At 42.9% G+C, this 16,425-nt stretch overlaps 2 protein-coding genes across 15 annotated transcripts in view; one reads left to right on the forward strand and one right to left on the reverse strand.

The window, feature by feature from the left end:
* The window catches only part of CEP290 (centrosomal protein 290), a 75,450-nt gene extending 74,520 nt beyond the window's left edge, over positions 1 to 930 (reverse strand). For 4 of the 10 annotated variants that reach the window (XM_070755789.1, XM_070755785.1, XM_070755786.1 and 1 more), the window contains exon 1: positions 209 to 289. The gene's annotated coding sequence lies outside the window, so the exon portion shown is untranslated. The other 6 variants (XM_070755791.1, XM_070755788.1, XM_070755790.1 and 3 more) reach the window with 5 other exon arrangements.
* TMTC3 (transmembrane O-mannosyltransferase targeting cadherins 3) overlaps positions 601 to 16,425 on the forward strand; it is a 44,180-nt gene continuing 28,355 nt past the window's right edge. The window contains exons 1-4 of one of the 5 annotated variants that reach the window (XM_070755794.1): positions 601 to 981; positions 1,330 to 1,415; positions 12,703 to 12,819; positions 15,717 to 15,930. In XM_070755794.1, the coding sequence (XP_070611895.1) occupies positions 15,742 to 15,930 (189 nt within the window). In that variant the 5' untranslated portion in view covers positions 601 to 981; positions 1,330 to 1,415; positions 12,703 to 12,819; positions 15,717 to 15,741. Of the gene's footprint in view, positions 1,195 to 1,329; positions 1,416 to 12,702; positions 12,820 to 15,716; positions 15,931 to 16,425 lie in introns of all 5 variants that reach the window. The other 4 variants (XM_070755793.1, XM_070755795.1, XM_070755792.1 and 1 more) reach the window with 4 other exon arrangements.

Here is a 16,425-nt window from a genome sequence, read left to right on the forward strand (position 1 = left end):
ACATAAAGAACCATCCTAACTCGACCATGAAGGATTTGTTCCCCAAAGATTTTTAAGAAGTTTGTAAGGAGCGTGCATAAGCGCACCACTGCGCCTGCCGTCCCTGCCCTACTGTCTTCTTTTATCCTTACTACTACTTCCCTATACATGTTTGACAAACAAATAAATAAATAATAAAATAAAAATAAAATAAAATATGATTCAGTACCCCAAAGGATCAGTCAGAAAGCGGAGGATGCCAGGCATAATCCCAGCGTCCACTTGGTCCTCTTTCCCTCAACCCCGACTAGAAGTGGGAATGCTGCTGTCTCTCCCTGCTGCCCGCGCCGCCCTTTGCTGGCTCGCTTACTTTGCACCGCCTCTCCTCCCACCTTCAGCCTCTTTCCTTTGTCTTCCCTCGCGACTTCCGCAGTCGTTTAAGGTGGGGACGGTCGCTGCTAGGCAACGCGATCAAACAACCCTCGCCCACATTACAGAAGAGCCCGGATATGCTTCCAAATTTGCACCGAGCGCCCGGTCAAAACTCCCGCGGGACTACAATGCCCAGAGGGCAGTCCGCAAAGAAAACTCCAAATCCCAAAATGCTTTGCTCGACGAATCGTTGACAAACGCTCCGAGTCGGACAAAGCACTACCTAGCGCGGGTAGGAAAACGAATTGTAGGCAATAAGGAGAACCGCGCTCCTTTGGGAACGGAACTAACGGGACTCTCGCGCACACAGGACAGAAAAAAAGCACGGACAGCTCGACATTAAGGAGCGAAGTATTTCCCTTCCCAGGGAAAACGTCATAAGGAAAAAAAAACAAACTACACGCCCCAGTCAGCCCAACACCGACCTGGAGACAATCTCTTTTCGATATCCGCCGCTTGGAATGCTGGGAAGAGGGAGGTGGGGTAGCGGCCGAAAGCCGCCTCCACCAGCGCTCTACTGGGAGCAGAGAATGAATGTCTGCGCATGCGTAATTGAAGAGGGAGTCTCCGGTTCGTTCATTCGTTCTGATTTGAAGGGGTAGGGGGGTATTATGTCGAGTTAAGTCGGGAGCTGCTATGGAGTAAATCATGGCGGGGAAAGGAGTCCATCCACGGCAGTCCCAAGTAGAAGAACCTGCGGAGTGAAACACGCGGGGACAGAGTCTATCGGGATATTTTGGGAAGCTGGGTAACTTAAAGCGCGTGCTGATTTTCCGTGCGAAGGTAATGGGAAAAGAAAAAGGACGGGGAGGGTGGAGAAGGGAAAGCACTAGAACTTGTCCGTCAAATATGAAGTTTAAGCCCGAGGGACGATTTTGTTTCATCTTTTTGTAGGTTGCATTCATTTTCTCTTTTAAGGTGAACAAGTCCCCTCGCTTGCCTGTTATTGATTTCCAAAAAGGCTAGCAGGCTTCACACGTGACGTTTATAAAGACCTGAATTAGGTACTGTAATGGTATCTTTGTGGGCTTGGCAGAATCTGTAGGTACTGTATATTCAAGTTAAGTATTACCTAGCTGCATAATTCATATGGGCCCAACTTCATATAGTGTATAATGAAATACTGTTAGTGTTCACTTTGAAGGGCCAACGCTGGATATTGTTAATTAAAACCCTTCTGAAATTGACCTGTCTGCTTCATTTATAGTTTACTTCTTTGGCAAAAGTATGACTTTTTCTAGGTTTGGAGCATGCCGTCTTTGCAAACTTTGTGCATGGCTTATATTTTGTAAAGATTGTGTGAACTTACCCAAATTAAAAGAGTATGAAGTCTGCTAGTGTGATGCATGGTTCTTAATTTTGGGTAATTTGGAAATGGGATGAAGAAATACTTCTACATGCATTAATTTCTTACTGACATAGATAGTTGGGTGTCCTGAAGGGGTCATTTATAAGCAAAATTTAATTCTTGGATACAATTTAGATTTCAGTAGCATATATATTTTACAGTATTCATATTGGCATGAATCTGATATGTTTAGGTGAAAGTTATTCTGGCCACTGGGTTTCTTCCCCTCCCCACACACATTTTGTCTACTTTGGGCTCCTTATTTCATTCTGATATATTGGACTTCATTGTGCTAAAACAGTGTTTTAATTTTTTTGTAACATAGTTCTCTTTATTCATATTTATAAAGTTCTTTACTTCTTTGTAAGTCTGGAAAATATCAAAGCTGTGGTTATTAAGGCCTCAGCAAATTATTGCACCTGGCTGACTTTGTTCTTAACTCTAAGAAACCTCTAAAAAGATTGAGGTCTGAGTTGTATCTAAGTGGGAGAATCAGGAATGTAGTGTAGACTGGGAAGTTTGAGGGGGAAATCCCCAAAGAAACTAATGACTAACCAATTTTTTAATTGATGCCAAGTGAGCTACCTGGAAATAATCAGAGATAAAGTTCAGCAGAAAGAAGAATTTGGGTTTTTAGTGCAATGTTAGAGAGCCAGTTTGCTGTAATGGTTAAGGTACTAGGCTAGAAAACACTATCAACTCTAATTCCACTTTATGTATGAAGCCCATTCTGTGACTTTCAGCTAATGATTCTCTCTCAGCTCCAGGAAGAAGTCAAACCACTTCTAAAAACATTGCCAAGAAAATTGTAGAGACTTGTACAATCACCAGGAGTAACACTGATTTGAAGGCACAAAACTAAAAAATGATTCATTATATAATCAGGATGAGACATAAGTTTGTCTGTGCCATTGTCAACAATGAACCAAACACTAGAATTCATGTAGAACAGCATCACTGCTTTGTATAAATATTCTGGATACATCAGCCCTTCATTTTCTGTCCTAAATGCCAATAAGCAAATTACAGCTGCCACATCAGTACAATTTTTTTAAAAACAATCAGGCAGATGGTCACATAGCTAATTGCATGCATATGTAAATGTTGAAGCAATTAATGCAATTTAGAACACCTAGCAGTAAGTACAAAAATAGCATACAGTATTTCTCAATTCCAGTACTATAGAGTTGGTTGCCTTGAGGGCAGGGGTACTTTATAGCTGTGTAGAATATTCAAGATACAGTAAGAATCCGAGACCAAGCTACAAGAAATAAATTGGAATCACTCTATAATATGTAAACAGATATATTGCTCTTGGGTTAAGTGGACTATACAAGAAACACCCCCAATTTGGTGGTGGGGAATGTGTGTGTGTCGGGGTGGTGGGCACAATTCTCTATGCACTGTTTTATGTTGTGTGATATAAAAATTGTTAAAAATTTAAAAAATTATTAAAAAAAAAAAGAATATTCAAGATACAGTCTTCTACATATACCAAAGCTTTCATTTCCCTAGGTGGGGGGCGGACACGACACTTTATATCCCACATGAAAGATTGTTTTTAAGTTTATCAGAATTTTTTAAAGGAGAAATGTCATTTGGAAAGACGGCTCTGATAGGGATATCTTCTTGGAACAAGTACTGTACTGTAATCTGGCATGAATACACATCACTGCCCTTGTAGATACTTGCCATATATTTTGGAGCATAAAACACACCTGTTTCCTCTCTAAAAGAGGCTGATAATTTGAGTGCGTCTTTGAATGTAGCTTTTTTTCAGCCCTAAGCAGCTGCTAACATCTTCCCAGCTCTTACCTTGCAGGCTGTTTCATCGTTTCTCTCTGCAAAGAACATTTTCCAAGCCCTAATATTTTCCAGGATTTTTTTCATTGCTCTAACTTGCTCCAAATATGTTTCTTTCCAGCCCTAACTGGGTGCTAACAATGTTCCCAGCTCTTACCAGCTTGCAAACTTTTTCATTGTTACTCTCTGCGAAGAATGTGTTCAAAACTCTGTCTTGTAGGGGGGGGGGGGTCATTGCTTTACTTGTTCTGAATGTTTCTTTCCAGCCCTAACCAGGTACTAACAATGTTCACAGCTCTTATCGGCTTGCAAGCTCTTTCATTGTTATTCTCTGCAAAGAATGTTTTCCAAGCCCTAAGTCTTTGCAGGGTTTTTTCCATAGCCCTACTTGCTCTAAATGTTTCTTTCCAGGTGCTAATGATGTTCCAGCTCTTACTGACTTGCAAGCTCTTTCATTGTTACTCTCTCTGAATAAAGTTTTTTAAAAGCCCTAACCAGGGGATAAAATAATGTGCTGGCTAAGGATGCTAGCCAGATGAATACCTGGTAAGCAGATTCTTTTCCCTATTTTCCTCCCCAAAAACTAAGGTGCGTCTTATATTCCAGTGCGTCTTACACTCTGAAAAATACAGTATTACATGCTGCAAGACTCCCTACCCTATTTGATTTTATTGTTTACTATAAACAGAATTTGTGATGTTTGAAGTCCAAAAGCTTATCAGCATATTCTAATGCAAATTATTCTTGACTCATAGAAATTCTTAAAAATATAAATATAAATGATAGTTGGCCAATTAGTGGAAGTCACATGCCATGAATTCGGAACCTTAGGTTAGAAGGGGTAAAATGTGAAATCTAACTTTGCAATTACCTCTTGGTGACTTGTGAGATGTGATTTTTCATGTTGAAAAATAATATTGTATTATGCTTCCAAACTCCTCTTAATTGTTTCAAAGTTTTGAGGGTCATCTAGACCAGTGATGGTGAACCTATGGCATGGGTGCCATAGGTGGCAAGCAGGGCCATATCTGCTGGCACACAAGCCATTGCCCTAGCTTAGCTCCAATGTGCATGTGTGTGCCGGCCAGCTAATTTTTGGCTTGCACAGAGGCTCTGGAAGGGCATTTTTGGCTTCCAGAGAGCCTCCAGGTGGATGAAGAAGGGCGTTTTTTCCCTCCCCTGGCTCCATGGAAGTCTTTGGAACCTGGGGAGGGCATAACATGAGTCTACTGGGCCCACCAGAAGCTGGGAAACAGGCTTTTTCCGGCCTGGGGAAAGCGAAAGCTGTTTTTGCCCTCCTCAGGCATTATCATATTTTTCAGTGTATAACACGCACCTATTTACCTCAAAAAGGTGCTTTAAAAATTGGGTGTGTCTTATACACCAAATCCTGCCAACGCTGCATGGCAATAAGTCTGGGGAACCCTACCGCCAGCCCGGCTACCTCCTCGAGCAGCACAGGCAGGACTGTTGACATGCAGCTGGGAGGCAGGTACGTGAGCAACAAGCCCATCTGAACCCCTAAGTCCAACTTCACCAGGAGGGACTCACAACCCGCAATCTCGGGAGCAACTAGTCTACGCAGGCAAAGGCACTCTCTGGCTATAATAGCCACTCCTCCCCCCCCTTTCCTGGGGTTGAGGCTGATGCCATATCTGAAATCCGGCTGGGCAAATTTCAGAGTGAGGAACTCCTCCCTCTGGGCCCAGCCAGGTTTCAGTCACGCATGCCAGGTCGGCCTCCTCATCCGGGATCAAATCCCAGATGAGGAGAGCTTTATTTACCACCGACCTGATATTGAGTAGCAGCAGCCTGAGCCCAGGGCCAGAATTACACTCATCACCTACTGGTTGAGCTGGGTTGAGCTCACAGAGCCGGAAGAAGGGATCGCTATTAAGCAGCGATCTCTCCTTCCCCTGGAATGGCTACCTTATACACTGGTGTCTTATACACCAAAAAATACAGTAAGTTTTAGGTGTGGGCACTCGCGCATGCGTAATAGCATGCATGCATGCATGCTTTTTCAGTACCCGAGGAAAAAAGGTTCGCCATCACTGATCTAGACAGTACTGTGGGATTCAAGAAAATCCTTATGAATAACACCATCCAAGAAAACTGTATCCATGAGTTTTTCTGCCAAAGCATAGGGTTTCTTCCCTCTTATTGGAAAAGTTTTATGACAGTGTTCCATGGATTAACACTTCATGTTTATGTCATAATGAAGTGCCCATGTTTTGTTGGCTGTCGCAATGTTGTGTAGACATTCCTCACTCCCATTCTTGTAGTTTGAAAGCAATTATTGACAAATTTCATTTCTGGAAGCGTTCATCTTTATCATCAGCATATAAGGAACCCATCTAGCACAAACTTTCTAATATTAAGCAACACATAATCTGTGAAATGCCAAGCTTGACAGCAATTTCCCTTTCCATGATCTATTGATAGTTCTCAATCAGATCATCAACATTGCTCATATAAAACTTGTGGGTTGCTATTACAGGTTGCCCATTTGTTCTTGATTCACGCATATCGGCTCTTCCTAGTTCACCATCTTTACATTTTTGAGGGGCCAGCTCCGCACAGTACATATGTTAACAGTCATTGTCATAAATCTGCATTATGCAGTAAATTTTAATTATCTGTCAAAAATTCAAACACAATGCATTGCCTAAAGCCCACTGACCAGTACTCACTGCAGGTTTAGTTTCCGTGACAGCACAATTTTTTCTCATATGTAAAGGAAAAGAATGGAGATGTAAATCACATCAGGGTTTCTAGTTTGTTAATGCTGTCATTGTTGGTGATTTATAAAATTGAAGGCAATCTTCATTCATCCCTTGTCTGTCTGCCAGCAATTATAGTATAGTCATCTGGATTTTAGTGACTAGGTGAAGGATGGTACCATATGCCCACTTAGATCTAATATCCTATTTGAGCATTCAACAATATTGGATTACTTAAGGCAAATAGACATGGTTGGCTTAATATACCGTGTTTCCCCGATAGTAAGGCAGTGTCTTACTATCTTTTTACCCCCAAAAGCCCCACTGTGTCTTACTTTGGGGGTATGTGTTATATTGTCCCGGGCACCGGGGCCGGCTCGTCTTCGGGCTTCGGCCCGGGCGAGGCCTCTTCTCCTCCGGGTGGGCGGCGTTAGGCGGCGTTGCGCGGCAGGCGCGGCTGCCCGTCGGGCCCGGCCTCCATCCCTCCTGCGCCGTGGCGGGGCCGGTCCGCGATGCGCGTCCTGGGGGCACCCGGCTGGCCGGCTCCGGAGGCTGCGGCTCTTCCCGCTGCCGCCCAACGCCGAGGATGCCCCGCGCCCAGCCCGGCTACGGCAGCAGGCAGGCAGGTAGCCCCAGGCGCGGCGGGGAGAGCAAAGGCGGCTTCGGCCCGGGCGAGGCCTCTTCTCCTCCGGGCAGGCGGTGTTAGGCGGCGTTGCGCGGCAGGCGCGGCTGCCCGGAGGAGAAGAGGCCTCGCCCGGGCCGAAGCCGCCTTTGCTCTCCCCGCCGCGCCTGGGGCTGCCTGCCTGCCTGCTGCCGTAGCCGGGCTGGGCGCGGGGCATCCTCGGCGTTAGGCAGCAGGCAGGCAGGCAGCCCCAGGCGCGGCGGGGAGAGCAAAGGCGGCTTCGGCCCGAGCGAGGCGTCTTCTCCCTCCGGAGCCTGCCGCCGCCACCGCGCTTCCTCCGCCGGCCGAGGAGGCTTGAAGCTGGACTTGTCCTCGGCGCCGATGTCGCTGAGCTGCAAGCATCCGCCTTTGGACGTCTCTGTCGGCGTTGGGCTTGCGCAGGAAGCGCAGTCAGAGCTCCCGCTCATGCCGCAGGCAGAGCCGCGCTGTTTCGGCCAGGGCCGCCGCCTCGCCCGCCGAGGACAAGTCCAGCTTCAAGCCTCCTCGGCCGGCGGGGGAAGTGTGGCGGCGGCGGCAGGCTCCGGAGGGAGCTCGGGCGGTGGCCGCTCCGCCGCTTCGGCCAGGACCGCCGCCTCGCCCGCCGGGTGGCCCAAGCTGGCGGTGGCGCGAGCTTGGGCCACCCGGCGGGCGAGGCGGAGGCCCTGGCCGAAGCGGCGGAGCGGCCACCACCCGAGCTCCCTCCGGAGCCTGCCGCCGCCGCCACCGCGCTTCCTCCGCCAGCCGAGGAGGCTTGAAGCTGGACTTGTCCTCAGCGCCGATGTCGCTGAGCTTCAAGCGTCCGCCTTTGGACGTCTCTTTGTCAGCGTTGGGCTTACACAGGAAGCGCAGTCGGAGCTCCCGCTCGTGCCGCAGCCAGAGCCGCGCCGCTTCAGCCAGGGCCGCCGCCTCGCCCGCCGGGTGGCCCAAGCTCTGGGCGCAGCGCACCACCGCGCACAGCTCCCTCGCTTTTACGTAGTACCGTGTTTCCCCGAAAGTAAGACATATGTCTTACTTTCGGGGTATGGCTTATATTAGCCGACCCCCCTGAAACCCCCCATATGTCTTACAATCGGGGGGGTCTTACTATCGGGGAAACACGGTACCAGTTAAGCTGCAATTTAAGATTTCTGCCTCTGAATATTTAGCTTTGCATGTGGGCTTATATAAAAAAAGACCTTTCCTGGCCCCTTTTCTTCCCATCATAAATTTTATTATTTTATTATTAAATATATATGTCACTAATTTCATGAATTCAGGTTACATTTCTGTAGAGATTCCTGTGATAGAGGAGACAAACCAGGAATGCCTGGAAATTGGACATGATCATGTAGATGTCGAATTCAAGGCCCATGGGCTAAATCTGTTCCACGGGGCTATCAGGCAGACAGCGAATGACTGTTTGCCCAGTCAGCCTTAAATCCACAGGACCACCCTGAAGCTGGTGAGGAATTGCCCTGCTCCCTGGGCGCTCACTGCTTCCTGTGCGTATGCCCAGGTGGCAGGCTGAGATGGCAGGACTGACCCCCAGCTGGCTCCAGGAGAGCCTCGTGGATCTAAGGCTCACTGTGTTCCTGGCCGGATGGTCACCATCCAGTTATAGATCAGCACTGCACCTACCACCAGGGCCTGTTCTTGCAGCACATGTGCCTTCCCTTTCACTGGGATTGCCCCTGTGTCGCCCCATGTGAGAAAGCCACAGCTGTGGTAACCACGGCCATCAGCAATACTGTCATACCTCTCCTTGTCCCTTCCTGAATGTGGAGAAAGGAAGGAGATGGAAATTTGAAGGAGGGAAGCAGGAAAAGAAGGAGGGGAGGGAAGGTAGGCAGGAAGGCCAGAGAAAGTGAGGCAGCATTCCTTGACTAGGAAGCGGGCAAAGGCAGCAAACCTCAGTCTCCGCAAACCAAGTGCAATTTTGCTGCTCACGGGAAAGACACCATTTTCCTCCTTCTTTTCCCACAACAGCCCTGTGAGCTGGACTGGACTGCCCCTACTTATGTATTTCAGAACAAATCTAAAGAAAAAAAATGATTAATCCAGATAAGCTATACATTTATACAGAAATGTTACTTTTGGGAGGGAATTTATGAATAGTTTGATATTCAGGTAATTAAACAAGTTATAGTAATATACAGAAAAAAAATAATTATGTTTATTTGAGCATGTAGTATGCACATGAATGTCTTTCTGGTTCATTGTGAAGCAGTGAGAAGTTGATTAGCCTATGAATAGGAAATTCAGTTAAGCAGTGGAGTTTTATTTATTTTATTTATTTATTGGATTTGTATGCCGCCCCTCTCCGCAGACTCGGGGCGGCTAACAACAATGATAGAAAACAACATGTAACAATCCAATTTAATAAAACAACTAAAAACCCTTATTATAAAAACCAAACATACACACAAACATACCATACATAACTTGTAATGGCCTAGGGGAAGGAATATCCTAACTCCCCCATGCCTGGCGACAAAGGTGGGTCTTGAGTAATTTGCGAAAGACAAGCAGGGTGGGGGCCATTCTAATATCTGGGGAAAGTTGATTCCAGAGGGCCGGGGCCACCACAGAGAAGTTTTCCCTTTCTCTTTGCTGCCATCTAATGAATATCTAGATATTTGCAGTGTGGTAGCCTTACATCCAAATGGGGTATTACAGTCTCATTACATGGGAAAAATTAATGTATATTCTTCTGTGCTGCTATATTGATAAGATTTGTGGGCAGGAGAAAAGATAAAACTTTTTGAAAAATATATAAAATGAGGTAAGAATAATCACATTAACCTACACTTGCTGTAAGGAAGACCATTTAAAACAGGTCTACCCAGTACAAAGAGGAAAGATCAGGCCAACATAACTTCAACCAGTCTACTGAGTGTGAACAGGAAAGATCAGGCCAATGTGGCTTCGGCCCGGTCTACCCAATGTGAAGAGGAAAAATGCTAGAAGTTTTGGGACTGGCGTCAAGCTGGCCATGCCCACCAAGTTGGCCACACTCACCAAGTCAGTTATGCTCACCCCGCCCCCGGAGATCAACCACAACCCTGATGCGGCCTCAGTGAAATTGAGTTTGACACCCCTGATTTAGAAGAGGGTTTTATAATACCTTTATTCCTACTTGAAAACCACTTCTGGACTTTGTGCTTGAGGTGGAAAAAAATGAAACTTTGATTTTGGGTATTACTGATTAGACAGATTAGACACACACACACACATGGAGGGGTAGAAGGTAAGGATATACAGTGGTACCTCGACGTACGAGTTTAATTTGTGCCAGAGCTGTCCTCGTATGTCGATCAATTTGTATATCGAACGAATGCATTTAGATTTGGCTTTTCGCGCCAAGATAACTGGAAAAAAATGGAATTCTTGCGCCACCTAGTGGACGCTTGGCTCGTATCCCGAATTTGAGCTTGGGTGTCAAACAGAAATTTCGCTCTCGTCGCGGCTCGTAACTTGGAATACTCGCATGTGGAGCAGCTCGTATCTAGAGGTACTACTATACATCATACATACATAAGTGTTCGGAAACTTCAGATCGTGCAGAATGCAGCTGCAAGAGCTATCATGGGCTTTCCTAAATACGCCCATGTCACACCAACACTCCACAGTTTGCATTGGTTGCCGATCAGTTTCCGGTCACAATTCAAAGTGTTGGTTATGACCTATAAAGCCTTTCATGGCACCGGACCAGAATATCTCCGGGACCGCCTTCTGCCGCACGAATCCCAGCGACCAGTTAGGTCCCACAGAGTTGGCCTTCTCCGGGTTCCGTCAACTAAACAATGTCGTTTGGCGGGACCCAGGGGAAGAGCCTTCTCTGTGGCGGCCCCAACCCTTTGGAACCAACTCCCCCCAGATATCAGAGTTGCCCCCACCCTCCTAGCCTTTCGTAAGCTCCTTAAAACCCACCTCTGTAGTCAGGCATGGGGGAATTTATACTTCCCCTTCCCCTAGGCTTATAAAATTTATGCATGGTATGCTAGTATGTATGATTGGTTTCTAAATTGAGGTTTTAAATTAACTTAAATATTAGATTTGTTTACATTGTATTATTATTGCTGTGAGCCGCCCCGAGTCTGCGGAGAGGGGCGGCATACAAATCTGATTAATAAATAAATAAGTAAATAAATAAATACATACTGTACATGCATGCATGCATACATACATACATTTGCGACCTACACTTCCAGGTATATCTGCCTACATTTTTCCTTTCCATTGCCCAGAAATCCCCTATTCACATGCACAGTTACTCTCAGTGAGTAACTATGCAAAGATAATAGTGAAGAGTCTTACATAATTATTTGGGTTGGGGGAAAAGGTGTGCACCAAGAAAAACTCATTGTTTTAAGCCAAATTATATGTTTAAGTTGAACCATTTTTGCTTCTGTTACAAAATTTCTTACTTTTGCCACTCATTTTTTAACTTTACTTTTTTGTTTTTGTGATACGCAAGGGTGGTTTGGATCCTTTCGGAAAACATTTAGATTTGTTCATATTCTTACCTACTACCCTTTTTCAGCTAGTCATCACTGTGAATCACATTTAGAATATATCTGATAGTTCACCAGTTATATAAGAACATGACTTGCTGCTAATTCATTATTGTCTGACAATATACCTGACAACATTCTTATGGCTCCAAGAGAGAGTTTTTCCATGTCATCTACTACTTGAAAAAAGCAGACACTGAAATGTTTTGGGAGACTTTCGCATACAAATCTTATACTCTATTATGAATCACAGCCTTTTCACTAAGCATTCTTTCTTTATAAGCAACACTCTTTGAAATCATGTCATTATTTTGTCATTTTAAACAATGAATGAAGCAAATGGAGAGGAATGTGAGGAGCTGAGGTACTAAAGGTAGTTTCTGTTACTTTGACAGGGAAAAGTAGAGATGGGGATGGTGGTAGATGTGATACTTTGGATGTGCACGCAATATTTTTTTTCATGGTGAAATACAATACTGCTATCCCCACTTTTTCCTACCAAAGTAGCAGAAAATGCAAGGAATGATTAGTCCATCAATTTTTGCAGAAATAAGCAGAAAAATCATATCCCAGGCTTAACAATAAGCTTTGCAGATAGTAGAAACAGAAAGGAAGCCATTCTTAGCATGTATGCAAAATTGCTTCATGCTGAGCTTCTAATGAAAATCTGATACACTACTCTTATATTTGAACTGGACCAGTCTCTTCCACTTAGCAATTGGCTTAAGGTCTAATCAGTTTCAGGGAGCCATCCAGAAGGAGGGTTCTAAACATATTAAGGTCAGAGTTGAGCTTGTTAATTTATGGTTAGGAAAGGCTGAGCTGGGGAGAAAACAACTCGAGAAGTAATCTCTGCACTGTGAGGAGGAAAAAACAATGGGGAAAGGGGGTCAGGCAAAGGATGCTATATGAGAGAACTTTATCTGAGTGAGATTGTAGCAACCAGCAATCATTTCAGGATCTATGTATCTATCTCTACACAAAACCTCACGTGGTTTAGTTAGTGGTGTTAGCTCTGTGACCATTTTGCCAAAATCAATTGAAGTCACTAAATGATACTATATTAATATTAGAACTGGCTTAATCACATGTTTATATTTTTGGATAATCTTAATATTGTTATGCAATATTTTGCATATCTTAAGAATGTATATGTATTCTACAATTCCAACAGTTTAAGATAACTGAGTTAAGGTGACGTAAATGAAATTGACCTAAATATGTTTCCTAAGAATTTCTTATTTTTCTTTCCCTTTGTCCTAGGAACAATCCTTGTTACCAGATCACTTACTGGTAATACTACAGATTGGAAAAAAGATTTTTAGGAATGGCTTCTCTTGAAGAAAATACATAAATAAAAAATTATGCTTGACTGATAAGGTAAATATTTTAAAAATGTTGATTTTTGGACACTCATCCCAAATTCTTTAATCATTGCTTCTTTGTAAGATAAAATGCATGACTGAATTTTTGGCATTGTGCATTATAATTTTAATCTGGGCATAAAAAACTTGGTGAATAGATCAAATGTGTTAATTCAAAATTACTGATAAAATCAAATATTTGTACAATCCTTTTGAAAACTTTTTTTTTGTAATAGTGGTTGATCTCATTCAGTAAAAGAAAATGCCTTTTTCTCTATGTACATTTTGATATTCTGTTATTGCAAGATAGAAAAATTAGGTAGTAAATTTAAGAGACCATAATTGTCGCCTTGCTTTGGAGACTGAGTTTATATAACTTTACATAAGTCATTATCTCCTAGATAAGGCTCTGTCATAAAAAACATCCAGACTAATGTGATAAGTTTTAATTAAGGGATTATCTGACAAGATAAATATTTCCTACCAATTTCTTTTTCATGAGAAGAGTTGTTTTATTTTATTTGGTTAAACTCAGTACCACTAGTTCCAAGTACCCATATATTTTCAGCAATTGCTGATTCACTAAAGAGTCTTAAGGATTTTTATTTCAATATTACAGCCAGAAAGGATATTAACAATTGGTACCTTTCAGTGGATACCAAGATGTCAGCACTTGCTAGCAGGTTAAGATTTATATGGTCTGAAAAGATCCATCTATAGTATATAATATTATATTTTAATAAATCAATTTCAAGTTTTAATCTGTTTAATAAGACCTGTGAACTTTAAAAAATATTTATGGTATGGTATTTAGCTGAAAAGTAAAGACTTCAGAAATTAAGTCTTCTGAGGACTTAATCTAAGAAATTAAGGTATTATTATTATATTGGTAGATAGATACAATATCTTTCAGAATAAAATGTATTTCAAAGGAGACATTTTCATTGCAAATTATCTATTTTACTTTCTGATCAATAAGTAATATATTTGATTTTAATTTATCTATAATCACCTGTTACTCTTTGAAACATAGAAACATAGAAGACTGACGGCAGAAAAAGACCTCATGGTCCATCTAGTCTGCCCTTATACTATTTTCTGTATTTTATCTTAGGATGGATATGTGTTTATCCCAGGCATGTTTAAATTTAGTTACTGTCGATTTACCAACCACGTCTATTTTCCCCTTGCTATTTATTCCAATATATAGGAAGTGTGTTCTATATATTTGTGTACCCAGAGTTAAACTAGAAAACATAACTTAAATTCCTGATCAGTTTTAATCCATATGTATGGCCAGCAGCCTAGTAGGGAGACTGCTAATTTTAAGAAGATTAACTCTTAAAACAGAAAGTAATATTTGAAGGAAAGATACCTCAGTTCAAAGAAGGGCAACTCAGTTCAGAGTAGGTGATTTGGTCCCTAAGGATGACATGCTATTTCTTTTGAAGTCAAAGCTTTCTTTTCTTGTCATTGAAAGAGAAAGAAATGAGATATTATAATTCCTGGGACTAACAATACAAACCCACGTGTTTCTCTTTAAAAGTGAAGCTCAGTAGGTAGGCTTGTATAAGGTAGTAGCTTTCCTTCTTCCTACCCCCAAACCATTAGTGAAAGGATTGTTGGAATAGATGTGTCAGGCCGAAGCCATTTTATTTGGAGTCTTTTGCCTGCCACATCATATACTGTACTACTAGGCATTTTCTATTGGGGAAAAATGGGATGAGGGAGATTGGAATATGTAGTCATAACTCTGACCTGGGCTGGTTCACCCCAAAGCACTTAGGGTAACCTCCTTCTGGCTCTTGGCACCTCACTGGCTGGTAATTCCCAACAGCCTCCAACCGTGAGCTCAAGCTATCCATGCCAGTCTCAGCCTCCACACACGCTGTATTACAGGCTCATGCCACCAAGCCCAGCTGTAACCATTACAAAAATTCCTTTCTATAAAGTCAAGGTCTCTGCGGCCCTGTACCTGCACAGAAGGAGATGGGTGGATTCTGCCAGCCGGGTACTTGGTGATTGGAGAGCATGATGAACCTGGGGGCATGGGTTTTAACTTTCAACAGGGTGATTAAAACCTAGGGACTTCAGATTCGGATTTCACTCAGATGTACCAACATGGCTCTGAGAATAAATTGGGACTTTGAGGTTTTGACTTGGGCTGGATGTTATTGGGAACTTTGAGAAGCTGATTCTCTTCTAAGCAGTTATAAACCAGTCCAGGTTTTTGAATATATATTTTTTTTCAAAACCATAATTAGCAAAACACCAGATGTTATCACTTTTTGAAGTCTTGATGGACGCAAATGAGTGGAATAATTTGCTAGGATATAAAGCTGCAGCCTTTATGCTAAAACAGTGATGGCGAACCTATGGCACGGATGCTACAGGTGCCACGCGGAGTTATATCTGCTGGCACGCAAATCATTGCCCTAGCTCAGCTCCAATGTGCATGTGTGTGCCAGCCAACTGGCTTTTTTGGCTTCCAGAGAGCCTCCGGGGGGGGGATGGGGAGGGCATTTTTACCCTCCCCCAGCTCCAGGGAAGCCTTTGGAGCCCGGAGAGGGCAAAACACGAGCCTACTGGGCTCACCAGAAGTTGTGAAACAGGCCATTTCTGACCTCCAGAGGGTCTCTGGGGGTCGGGGGAAGCAGTTTTCACCCTCCTGAAGCATTGAATTATGGGTGTGGGCACTCACGCAAATGTGCAATAGCGCATGCCTAAAACCTTTCGGCACCCGAGGAAAAAAAGGTTTGCCATCACTGTGCTAAAATGTGTCCATTTTTTTGTGAAGAATTTTATTTACTTATAAAGATAACCAGCAGTCTTCTGGTTTTTGGTTAATCTTCACTGTATATATTTATGTTGACGAAAGCAGATGTTTAAAACATGCTGATATTTGTTTTACAGATAGTTTATATGAGTTCTGGAGAAAATGGCTTATGTTAGCCCAAAGGAATTTGCACTAATATTTGGAATAGTGGCCACTTGCTACTGGAACAGTCTCTTTTGTGGCTTTGTTTTTGATGATGTTTCTGCCATTTTGGACAATAAAGATTTGCATCCTTCAACTCCAATTAAGAATCTTTTTTTGAATGACTTCTGGGGTACACCCATGTCTGAGGTAATATCTCTACAGGACACTTAAAGCATTTTTATAAAGCATTGAGCCAATGTGTAAGAGCTAAAAAATGTCATTTCAGCTTTCAATGATACTTTACAAAATACTGATACAGTATTTTATTTTCCATTCATTTTAATTTACAACATATATGATGACCGGGATACAAATCAAAATACTAAAGATTATAGGAAAAATAACACTGTTCTACAGGTAAAAGGTTGTGAGCATGAAAACAGCTGTTCATACATAATTTTGGGGTTCTAAAATCGAAAATAACATTTAAAATGTGTATTGGCTCTAGTTTCCATGATATAAGCAATCAACTAATGAAGTAAGGTTTATAAAATGCATGATGCAACTTATACCATAGATTACATAGTCAGTATTAGTGACCAATAGAAAACCGCCACACGTACCAAGATGATTCAATATTAGCCAATAATCCGTCACCAAATTCTATAAAAGTCACAGTATCTGTTGCTTGGTGAGTTAGAA

Source organism: Erythrolamprus reginae, chromosome 6 (genome assembly GCF_031021105.1).
Source record: "Erythrolamprus reginae isolate rEryReg1 chromosome 6, rEryReg1.hap1, whole genome shotgun sequence".
Classification (NCBI taxonomy): domain Eukaryota; kingdom Metazoa; phylum Chordata; class Lepidosauria; order Squamata; family Dipsadidae; genus Erythrolamprus; species Erythrolamprus reginae.